Source organism: Pteronotus mesoamericanus, unplaced genomic scaffold (genome assembly GCF_021234165.1).
Source record: "Pteronotus mesoamericanus isolate MK-2021 breed Mesoamerican mustached bat unplaced genomic scaffold, CSHL_Meso_final contig_55, whole genome shotgun sequence".
NCBI classification, from domain to species: domain Eukaryota; kingdom Metazoa; phylum Chordata; class Mammalia; order Chiroptera; family Mormoopidae; genus Pteronotus; species Pteronotus mesoamericanus.
In genome coordinates, this window is record NW_026555198.1 from 129392 (window position 1) to 140934 (window position 11543).

The 11543-nt window shown below is 36.5% G+C and overlaps 1 protein-coding gene across 1 annotated transcript in view; it reads left to right on the forward strand.

The window, feature by feature from the left end:
- The window catches only part of ADGRG4 (adhesion G protein-coupled receptor G4), a 140558-nt gene that overhangs the window by 68248 nt on the left and 60767 nt on the right, over nucleotides 1–11543 (forward strand). Inside the window, 2 exon segments of the mRNA XM_054579593.1 lie at nucleotides 3898–4114; nucleotides 7165–7327. Coding sequence (XP_054435568.1) covers nucleotides 3898–4114; nucleotides 7165–7327 — 380 coding nt within the window.

Genomic DNA, 11543 nt, shown 5'->3' on the forward strand with positions numbered 1-11543 from the left:
GATCTGAAATCATGAGTCAGGGCAATAGGGAGTGTTGCAACTTGGAGTGGGCGGCAAGAGAGGTCTGGGTTTCACACTGACCTCCCTCCTTCAAAGTGATACATTTTTCTTAGACATGCTAATAGAATTTTTTCTGTGGAAGAAAATTTTAACAACCATAACAACAAAAGCATTGCATTGAGTTGAGATTTTTAGAAAATTAACTGTCAGAACTTATGTTGTAAAAAATAGTGCAGAGGAATAAGACAATTGGATGGTGGTTGTAAGTATATATATAACTGAAAGATAACCTTTTAAGTTTATTAGCTTTGGGGGAATCCATTTCTCCTTGTAAGTTAGGAGCTTAATGAAAAACAGGTACAATATAAAAGAAAAACTACACTCACATTGAAACAACTTTTTCTTTAGCTTTCAATTTTGCTGACAAGCATTTGATAACTTGGTTGGAGAAAACTCGTCATTTTTGCACTTAAATATTCTTTTCTGATAATTTTTTTAATATCACAGAGTTAGAAAAGGCACCCTTATGTAAAAGGTCTGTGGGTTCTCTGATGTGCTCAGTTTTTGTTACTTATGTGATATTGAATATGCATTACACTCTAATAAATTTGGCTGGAATTTTGCACAAAACCATTTCTTGTCTGTGTCCATCCCACTGCCAGGGTAGGATAGTGTGTAACTGAGATATAACAATGTAATTCCCAGCTATGTCAGGCAGAACTGCAGAACAGAACTGTTCCAACCCTCAACACCATGGAGAAATGGACAAAAGCACAGATGCTGTAGTAGAAAAAGTTATATTGAAGAATAAATACTAGCTTTGGCATCAAACAGGGCTGGGTTAAAATCTGGGTTAGAAATTCTGTGTCTTAATTTATTAACCTGTAGAAAGTGAGTAATAATAAAGTACTTACCACATAGGGTTATTGTGATGATTAAATAAGAAAATGTATGCATAATATCTTGCTGTGGTATCTTCTCTGCAAAATGCCCATCATCAATTCATTCCCTCCTTGTCAAATGGAAGTTAAGTTAGGGTTGGCTTGTGGCTGGTTGGCCTAGTAGAATTTGGCAGTAGTGACACTGTGACAATTATGGGACTAACTTTCTAAAGGACTAAATTTTCTGATTTCTCTCTCTTGATATGCTCTCATTTGGAATTCTTTGTCTGATAACCCAGACACCATGTCATAAGAAGCCCAGAGTGGTGTGCTAGAAAATATTTAACAAGCAGCTCTTCCAAAAAAAACATAATGATCTGTAGTTCCAGTATAGCACAAGCCAGATCCCTTATATCACTGAGCCTAAGCGACTGGGAGAGATCATGTGCCAGGAACAGTGTCAACTGACCCATATGACCCCCAAATGACAACAGCTCCAGCTGACCATTCCATGGTACCATCAACTGCCAGCCATGTGAGCAGACCATCTTGGACTTGCAGGTCATCTTGGACCTCTAGCCCAGTCTATACTTCAGATGACTTCAGTTGCAGCTGCTATCTGACTGCAGCTACATGAGAGACACCAAGGGAAAATTGCTCAGCTGACCCAAGTAGAAACACAGAACCATGAGGGATAATAATAAATTGTTGTGTTAAGCCATCAAGTTTTGGGGTAGATTGTTATGCAGCAGTCAAGAACTACAATACTGGCTCATAGGAATTGCTCAGTAAATAACACATAATATTATTGTTTTGATTGTTGCAATTACTGTCAGATTAATTATAACTATGTTAAGAATGGGAATATATTTATCTGACAATAATTAAGGGAGGGCTCCTTTTATTGCTTTTGCTTCAGGACTTAGAATTTTTACAAGTGTGATTTTTCCTGAAATTTTATTTAAAAACCATGTAACTCTAGATGAAAAGTCTACAATTACTTTCTACAATATAGGTGGTCTCCTAGTGGTCTGTTGTTATTTTTCATTCTGCCACAGCAGGAACTGCATGAAGCGAAGTCACACCACTGCAGCCCAAAGAATAATGACCACAAGTAGACAGCTCTGGCTATACCATTTACAACAAAACCTGAACAATTTAATAATAGCAGTGGAAAGATGTGTGAGTGAACATGCTATAATTCTCTTCCTTCCATAGTCTTACGGTTTTCTCAGTTTCTTTAACTGATCATAAGATAGATGTAAAAGTGACAAAATATTAATTTTGGAAGTAATTAGTACAACCTTGTTCAATCTCCCCTCTTTCATCTCGGAGAAAACTCTCTGCCCACTTAGTTCCTGTGTAAGCCATTGTTGAGCAGAGCGGAGTGATGGTTAAAGGCACAGAGGGGGTGAAATTGAGAGGATCTCAGTTAAGATTTCTTAAAAAAATATTTTATTTATTTATTTATTTTTAGAGAGAGGGGAAGGGAGGGATAAAGAGGGAGAGAAACATCAATATGTGGTTGCCTCTTGTGCTCCTCCACTGGGGACCTGGTCCACAACCCAGGCATGTGCCCTGGCTGAGAATCAAACTGGTGACTCTTTGGTTTACAGGCCAGCACTCAATCCACTGAGCGACAGCAGCCTAGGCAGATTTCTTAATTTACATTAACAATGAGAGAGAGGTGGGGGGAGAGAGAGAATGAGAATGATGTCTTATGCTTTGTTATTTTGTTTTTCCAAGCAGAGTTGATTATTTGTAATGTAACCGGGGTTAAGTGGGTTATAAGCACAATATCTCTCCAGAATTTTTCTCAACAGATTGCATTTTTCAATTATTTTCTTTAAATTTTTTTTATTGTTCAAGTACAGTTGTCTCCATTTTCCCGCCACCACTTTCTCCTATCCTACCCACCCCCACCTCCCACCCTCAATCATTCCCCCCTTTGGCTTTGTCCATGGGTCCTTTATACATTTTCCTTGACTTGACCCTTTTCCCTTCTTTTATATTTTTGGTTACTGGACTGGAATATAAGTGCTTTAAGCTAGGAGAGTACTACAAGGGAGCTCAGCTTTATACGGGTTATACTCAATCAAACTCTAATTTCTGTTGCATTTGTTTAACAAAGCTCTTAACTTTAAAAGTAGATGATGGTTCAAACAAAACTTTTTAAAAAGCATTTATGAAACAAGGACATTTGAGCACTGGGTGGATATTTGATGATTTTGAGTATTATTGGTAACCTTTAAAAGATATGATATTAGTATCGTGATGACAAAGGTCCTTTGTTTTAGAGGTGCATACTGAAGAATTTATGGATGAAATGATAGAATATCTGGAATTTGCTTTAAAATAATCTGGGGTGGGGAGAAGGTAGGTGGGAATGTAGATAAAATCAGATTAGCTCTTCGATGATACTTGTTGAAGTAAGGTGATTCATGAGGTACATGAGGATTCATTAAACTATTCTACTTTTGTGCATGTTTGAAAATTTCCATGACAAAAACTGAAGAGAAAAGTGGGCGAGTTATCTATTGTTCTTACTCTCTAGAAAAATCTAAATTAAGTTGCTTTTTATTGTTATGTGGTCCATATTTACTTCTTTTTTTTTTTCCTGTGGGCTCCTAGTTCTTGGTAGAAAAAACAATCACCACCTTTGATTATAAAAATATATACTGTTTACTGATATTTGAGTACAGGTGGGATCTACTTAACTCAATCCAATGCTCAAAAGTTTTAACTTAATTAGAATCTAATTGTAAGATAATTCTTCAGTGACAAAAAGTTTTCTCTGCTATATTTAAAAAAGGATATAATGAAAGCTTGACTTATGTGCTACTTTCTGAGACTCCGTCTATTGTAGAAATTAAGGTCCAGCATTTTCCTTCTGTAAACTTTGTTATGTTGTATGTAGTGCCATTTCACTGCCTTTACCTTTTAAAGGGAAGGAAGCAGATTAGCATGGCCCAAAACTAAGTAATGCAGGTTTTATGTTTCTATTTTGTTTGTCCAGAGAATGCAGATGATGTTGCCAAGCACATTTTAAATTTGATAAACGAATCTCCCTCTCTTGATGAAGAAGAAACAAAGATTATTGTTTCTAAATTATCTGATATTTCACAATGTGATGATATAAGTATGAACCTAACCCAGATTATATTACAAATAATTGATGTTGTTTTGGGAAAGCAAAACAATTCCGTATCTGATCTGCATGAAGTCAGCAATGAGTAAGTACTGATACTCTGGAAATAAATTATTTCATGAAATTTAGAATATTTGCTACTAATTTCTTAGCATATAGTAATTACCAATTTTAAATGTGAGGTAGCTATGCATTGAAAGCTCAGTTGTAAAAGAATACACTCAAATTTTTTTGTTGTTCAACTACAGTTGTCTCCTTTTCCCCCCACCAAGCCCCCACGCCTCACCCACCCTCACCTCCCATTCTCGATCCTACCCCCCTTAGGCTTTGTCCATGTGTTCTTTATACATGTTCCTTGATGACCCTTCCCATTCCCCCCCATTATTCCCTCCCCCCACCTTCTGGTCCCTGTCAGATTGTTCCTTGTTTCCATGCCTCTAGTTCTATTTTGCTCACTTGTTTGTTTTGTTCATTAGGTTCCACTTTTAGGTGAGATCATATGTTATTTGTCTTTCACCGCCTAGCTTATTTCACTTAGCATGATACTCTCCAGTTCCATCCATGCTGTTGCAAAGGCTAGGAATTCCTTCTTTGTTTCTGCGGCATAGTATTTCATTGTGTAAATGTACCACCATTTTTTGATCCCCTCATTTTCTGATGGGCACTTAGGTTGCGTTCAAATTTTAACTGAACTTTAAAGAGAATGACTTTCTAAATAAATAATTACCCCAAACCAAACTTCTGACCTATTGACTCAGTGCTGGTTCTTCCCCAGTGTTCCCCATTTCTATAAAATACATCCACCAAGTGTTCAAACAAACAAACAAACAAAAAAAAACACTTGAGAGTAAGGCTAGTTACCTTCTTCTACCTTATAGCCAATCAATAATCAAGTCTTGTATGAGGCACTGTACATGATTTTTTTTTATTTTTAAATTTTTTATTGTTCTGTTACAGTTGTCCCAATAATCCCTCATTACTCTCTGCTGTCCTGCCCACTGCCCCTGCTCCCACAGTTATTCCCTACCCTATTGTCCATATCAGTGGGTCATTTATACTTACTCTTTAACTAGGCCCTTCCCCTCCTTGCCTCCCTTATATCCCTCCCCCCTCCCCTCTGGTCCCTGTCAGTCTGTTCCTTGTTTCCATGCCTCTAGTTCTATTTTGCTCATTTGTTTTGTTCATTAGGCTCCACCTATAGGTGAGATCATATGGTATTTGTCTTTCACCCCCTGGCTTATTTCACTTAGCATAATGTTCTCCAGTTCCATCCATGCTGTCACGAAGGGTAGGGGTTCCTTCTTTGTTTCTGCTGCATAGTATTCCATTGTGTAAATGTACCATAGTTTTTTGATCCACTCATTTACTGATGAGCACTTAGGTTACTTCCAGCACTTGGCTATTATAAATTGTGTTGCTATGAACATTGGGGTGCATAGGTTCTTTTGAATTGGTGTTTTGGGATTCTTGGGGCATAATCCCAGCACTGAAATTGCTAGATCAAAAGGCAGTTCCATTTTTAGTCTTTTGAGGAAATTCCATATTGTTTTCCACAATGGCTGCACCAGTCTGCATTCCCACCAACGGTGCATTGGGGTTCCCTTTTCTCTGCATCCTTGACAGCACTTGTTGTTTGTTGATTTGTTAATGATGCCTATCCTGAATGATGTGAGGTGGTACCTCATTGTAGTTGTAATTTGCATCTTTCTGATGGCTAGTGATGCTGAGAATCCTTTTATATGGAAAAAAAGTCCTTTGCCCATTTTTCAATTGGATTGTCTGTCTTCCTGGCATTGAGTTGTGCGAATACTTTATATATTTTGGAGATCAAACCCTTGTCTGAGGTATCATTGGCAAATGTTTTCCCATATGGTCGGTTCCCTTTTCATCGTGATGTTTTCTTTAGCCATGAAGAAGATTCTAAATTTCAAGTAGTCCCATTTGTTTATTCCTTCCTTGGTTTCCCTTGCCCTAGAGAATGTATCAGTGAAAATATTGCTACATGGGATATCTGAGGTTTTACTGCCTATGTTTTCCTCTAGGACTTTTATGGTGTCATGGCTTATGTTTAAGTCTTTTATCCATTTTGAGTTTATTCTGGTGTATGGAGTAAGTTAGTGGTCAAGTTTTATTTATTTATTTTTTTGCATGTAGCTGTCTAGATCTCCCAATACCATTTGTTTAAGAGGCTATTTTTACTCCATTGTATGTTCCTGCCTGCTTTTAAAAATATTAATTGACATTAGAGACAGAGGTTTATTTCTGGGCTCTCTATTCTGTTCCATTGATCTATGTGTCTATTCATATGCCAGTACCAGACTGATTTGATAACAGTGGCCTTGTAACATAGTTTGATGTCAGGTATTGTGATCCCTCCTACTTTATTCTTCTTTCTCAAGATGGCTGTGGCTACATGGGGCCATTTATGCCTCCATATAAATTTTTGAAATATTTGTTCTAAATCTGTGAAATATGTCATTGCTATTTTAATACGAATTGCATGGAATCTATTACATGATTTTTAAATCCCTTAAATATTCCTGGATTCCATTTACTTCTTTCTTTCTTTATACCACCACCCTAGTCCTAGCTCCATTTCTGTCAGCTGACTTTCCACAGTAACCTGCAAACTGGTCTCATTCTTCTGCTTTTGCCTCTCTATGGTTTATTTTCTATATACCAGCCAGAATGATCATTTAATGTATATATCATATGTCATTCTCTTGCTTTTAAAACCACTCAGTGTCTTTCTGTTACATGTAGAATAAAGTCCAAATTTCTTGGTCCATCAGACCCTGCAGGATCTGACTTTACATACAATAGTTTTATTTAACCTTTTAAACAATCTTTTGAGAAGAGTGCGAGTATTTCTTCTGACTTTGTAGGTGAGAAAAATGTAAGCTCAATGAGGTTATTTTATTTGCCCACATAGTTAGAAATTAGAGGAGCCAAGATTTAGACCTCAGTCTGTCTGACTCCAAAGCAAGTGCTCTTATCTAATAATTCCTAAACAAACAAACAAACAAAGATAGTGATTAAAACTCAAAAGTTTCACATTGAGGAAATCTTGTAAATAAGATCAGTTTTTACATTAAAAAGGTAGGCATGCTCTTCTCTACCTGTGGTTCCTTGCAGAATTCTGAGGATAATCAAGCGTGCTGGTCACAAGATGGAATTTTTTGGGAGGACAGCAAATCTGACAGTGGCCAGCCTAGCTTTGGCTGTCCTGCGGATGGACCACACATTTGAAGGCATGGTCTTCAGCATTCGCTCCTATGAAGAAGGTACAGGTCCTGAGGTGAGTGTAGCTCAGGGAACTGAGAGACAATCAGCCAAGCATTGTTCCAACTATTCATTCATTTACTCCTTGGGAGGGCGAGGGGTTATTATTGTAAGGTTTTAATCTTTAGGGTACCTTAAGAAAATACAAATATCCCAGGGAATATTCATATACAACCCTCAGTAGGCTAACACATTGGATGGAATAGTATCCAGGAGGTGTGCAATGATGCCACCTTTGGCCCAGTGACCTGAAGTCATCTCAAATGTCAGTTTATTATTTGGTACCATTAATGGAGCACTTATTACATGTTGTGCCCTTTATTACATCTGTCTCCTTTGTACAGCTAAGGAAACAGAGAAGTTAAGTAACTTTCCCAAGGATTCATAGCCTAGTGGCTGAGCTGAGACTCAAAGTTATGCCTGGCCACATATTAAAGTCTGGGCCCTTTCCACCATACGACCTTACCTCAGCCTTTGGCAGGCTATAGTCTGCCAACACCTGTTCCAAACAGTGTGAGAGAATAGTGTTTTTTAAACTATAAATTTTAAAAGTTATAAAATTTACATATGGGGAAATGCACAAATTCTAAGTATACACTCTCTGAATTTTGAAGCATGTGTGCATCTGTGTAACTTAAATCCCTGTCATGATACAGAACATTACCATAACTCCTAAAGGTTCCCTGATGCCTCTTCCCAGTCAATCCATGAAACTACTACCTCCATTGACAACCACTATTTTGATATTTTTTCACTATAGTTTTGCTTGTTCTAGATATTTATGTAAATGGAATCATGTAATATGTACTGTTTCAGGGAGCTTTTTCTACTCTTTTAAAAAATTTTGTTTTTAAATTACAGTTCACATTCAATATTATTTTGTATTGGTATCAGGTCTATAGCATGGTAGTTAGACAACCATACGCTTTGCAAAGTGTTCCCCAAGATATTTCAAGTGCCCACCTGGCACTGTTCATAATTATTACAATTAATATGTACTGTTATGTACAAGGCTTCTTTCATGTGACATAATGTTTTTTGTTGTTGAGATTCATTCTTTTGTTTCTGTAATTTATTCTTTTTATTGCTGGATAGTATTTCATTATATGGATATACCACATATTGTCTCTTCTCTTGTCAATGGGCATTTGGATTGTTTCCATTTTTGGCTATTATGAGTAATGCTGCCTCGAGCATTCATTAAAAGTCTTTGTTCTGACATATGTTTTCCTATATGTTGAATAAATACTAGAAATGGAATTCCTGGCTCATAAGATATATATTTAACTTAGTAAGAATCTATCATATTGTTTTCTAAAATGATCCATGATGTGTAGTAAGTTTTGATTTTTTTATTGGCCATTTATATACATCTTTGGTGAAGTATCTCTTAAAATCTTTTGCCCATTTAAAAAAAAATTATTGCTATTCAAGCACAGTTGTCTCCACTTTTCCCCAACCACCCTCCCCTGCCCCATATCTTTTGCCCATTTTAAAATTAGATTGTTTATATTCTTATTATTGAATTGTAAGCATTTTTTTACATACTCTGGATAAAAGTCCAGATATATGTTTTGAAAATATTTTCTCTTCAGCTTCTCTATGTCTTCAGTGGTGTCTTTGGATGAGCATAAGTTTTAATTTCAATGTTGTATATAATTTATGATTTTTTCTTTGTGAATAACAATGTGTGCCCTAAGAAATCTTTCCCTACCAGCATGTCATGAAGGTATTCTATATCTTCCTTACTTCTGAGGATGCTTTGAATGGCTTATAATAAGCCAATAGGTATAAGAAAACTAAGAAATACAGAGGTACAGCTGATAGGGCATCTTGAAACATGACAGAGGAAAAGCATTAAGGACCCACCAACTGATTCTGAGCCAGGACAAGGAAGGCCTTCAGTGTTTCAGAAAGCAATTCAAGCCATGGCATGTTATGGCCAATGGGATGTCTCTGACTGGCTTGGGTTTGCTTTAGCGAGGCAGTTTTTACACATCTCAATAGAGCTATTGACTTACAAAAAAATAAAAATCTATTATTTTAGCTTTTATGGCTAAGAATATAATTCTAATTAATTGAATTAAATTTAGTGTATGGTGTAGTATATGATTTGGAGTTCATTTTGTTCACTATGAGTATCTAGTTATTCCAGCATCATTTATTGAAGACTTTTCTTTCCCATTGGCTTGCTTTGGCACCTTAAAAAAAATAAATGCTTGTATAAATTTCTTCACCATTCTTTCTTTCCTTTTCTCTTGGGACTCAAACTACATATATGTAAGATTTTTTTGATGCTTCCCCACAGGTCCAAGAGACTCTGTTCATGTTTTTAATCATTTTACTATGTATTATTCTGATAGCATAATTTCTACTGGACTATCTTCAAGTTCTTCGATCTCTGACATCTTCATGTTACTACTGAACCTCTCCAGTGCAATTAAAATTTTTTGATACTGTATTTTCAGTTCTAGAATTTACATCTTTGTTTTTTTTGCTTCTGTTCCTCTGCTATTACTTCTTCTTTTGCATTAATTGCAAGTGTATTTTATTTTAAAGACCTGAGCATAGTTATATTAGCTGCTTTAAAATTAGTCTGCTATTTCTGACATCTGAATCATCTCATAGTTGATCTCCATTGATTGTCTTTTCTTTTTTTCTTCTTGAAATATATTTTATTGATTATGTGATTACAGTTGTACCATTTTTTTCTCCCTTTTATTCTCCTCCACTCTGCACCACCCTCCCACCAGCATTCCCCCTGCCCTTAGTTCATGCCCATGGGTCCTCCATATAAGTTCTTTGGCTTCTCCATTTCCTATACTATTCTTAACACCTCCCTGTCTATTTTGTATCTACTATTTATGCTTCTTATTCCCTGTACCTTTTGCCCCATTCACTCCCCTTCCCCTCCCCTCTGACCTCCATTTCCATGATTCTGTTCCTGTTCTATTTGTTTGCTTAGTTTGTTTTTTGTAGTTTCTGTTGTTGATAGTTGTGTTTGTTGTCATTTTACTGTTCATAGTTTTCCATCTTCTTCTTTTTCTTAGATAAGTTCCTTTAACATTTCATATAATAAGGGCTTGGTGATGATGAACTCCTTAAACTTGACCTTCTCTGGGAAGCACTTTATCTGCCTTTCCATTCTAAATGATAGCTTTGCTGGGTATAGTAATCTTGGATGTAGGTCCTTGCTTTTCATGATTTTGAATACTTCTTTCCAGTCCCTTCTTGCCTGCAAAGTTTCTTTTGAGAAATCAGCTGATAGTTTTATGGGAACTCCTTTGTAGATAACTGTTTCTTTTCTCTTGCTGCTTTTAAAATTCTCTCCTTCTCTTTAGTCTTGGGTAATGTAATTATGATATGCCTTGGTGTGTACTTCTTTGGGTCCAACTTTTTTGGGACTCTCTGAACTTCCTGGATCTCCTGGAAGTCTATTTCCTATGCTAGATTGGGGAAGTTCTCCTTCATTATTTTTTCAAATAAGTCTTCAATTTCTTGCTCTTCCTCTTTTCCTTCTGGCACCCCTATGATTCAGATGTTCAATCATTTAAAGTTGTCCCAGAGTTCCCTAAGCCTCCACCTTTTTTTTGAATTTTTCTTTCTTCATTCTGTTCTAGTTGAATGTTTATCTCTTCCTTCTGCTCCTAATCGTTGATTTGAGTCCTGGTTTCCTTCCCTTCACTTTTGGTTCCCTGTATAGTTTTCTTTATTTCACTTTGCATAGCCTTCATTTTTTGGCTGCAAGTCCTTTCCTCCCCAGCCTTCCCATCTCCATCCCTTCTACTAGTCTAGATGAATGTTTCTTCTTTAACTCCTTGGTTGTCAGACTTCCATGCAGTTTGGCCTTCTGGCAGTTCTAGTTACTTGTTGTTTTTAAATTTGTTGTTTTCTTTTTGATAGTGCGAGGAGGCAAAGTGTATCTACTTATGCCTCCATCTTGCTGATTGCCTTTTCATTGAAAATGAATCGCATTTGTTTTTTCTTTACATATTGAGTAATATCAGCTTATGTCCTGCATATTGTGAGTGGTATGTTGTGGAAACTCTATATTCTACTATAGTCCTCTGAAGACTATTGATTTTTGATATTCCAATTAATTTGGTTGAAATCAACCTGCAGATTTCATTTCTTAGATGGCAGCTCAAATCTTAGTTATCCTTACTTTGAATCTGTCCTATACATAAATGGTTCAGAGCTCAGAAAGACTTCATATTCAGAATTTTGGCTCC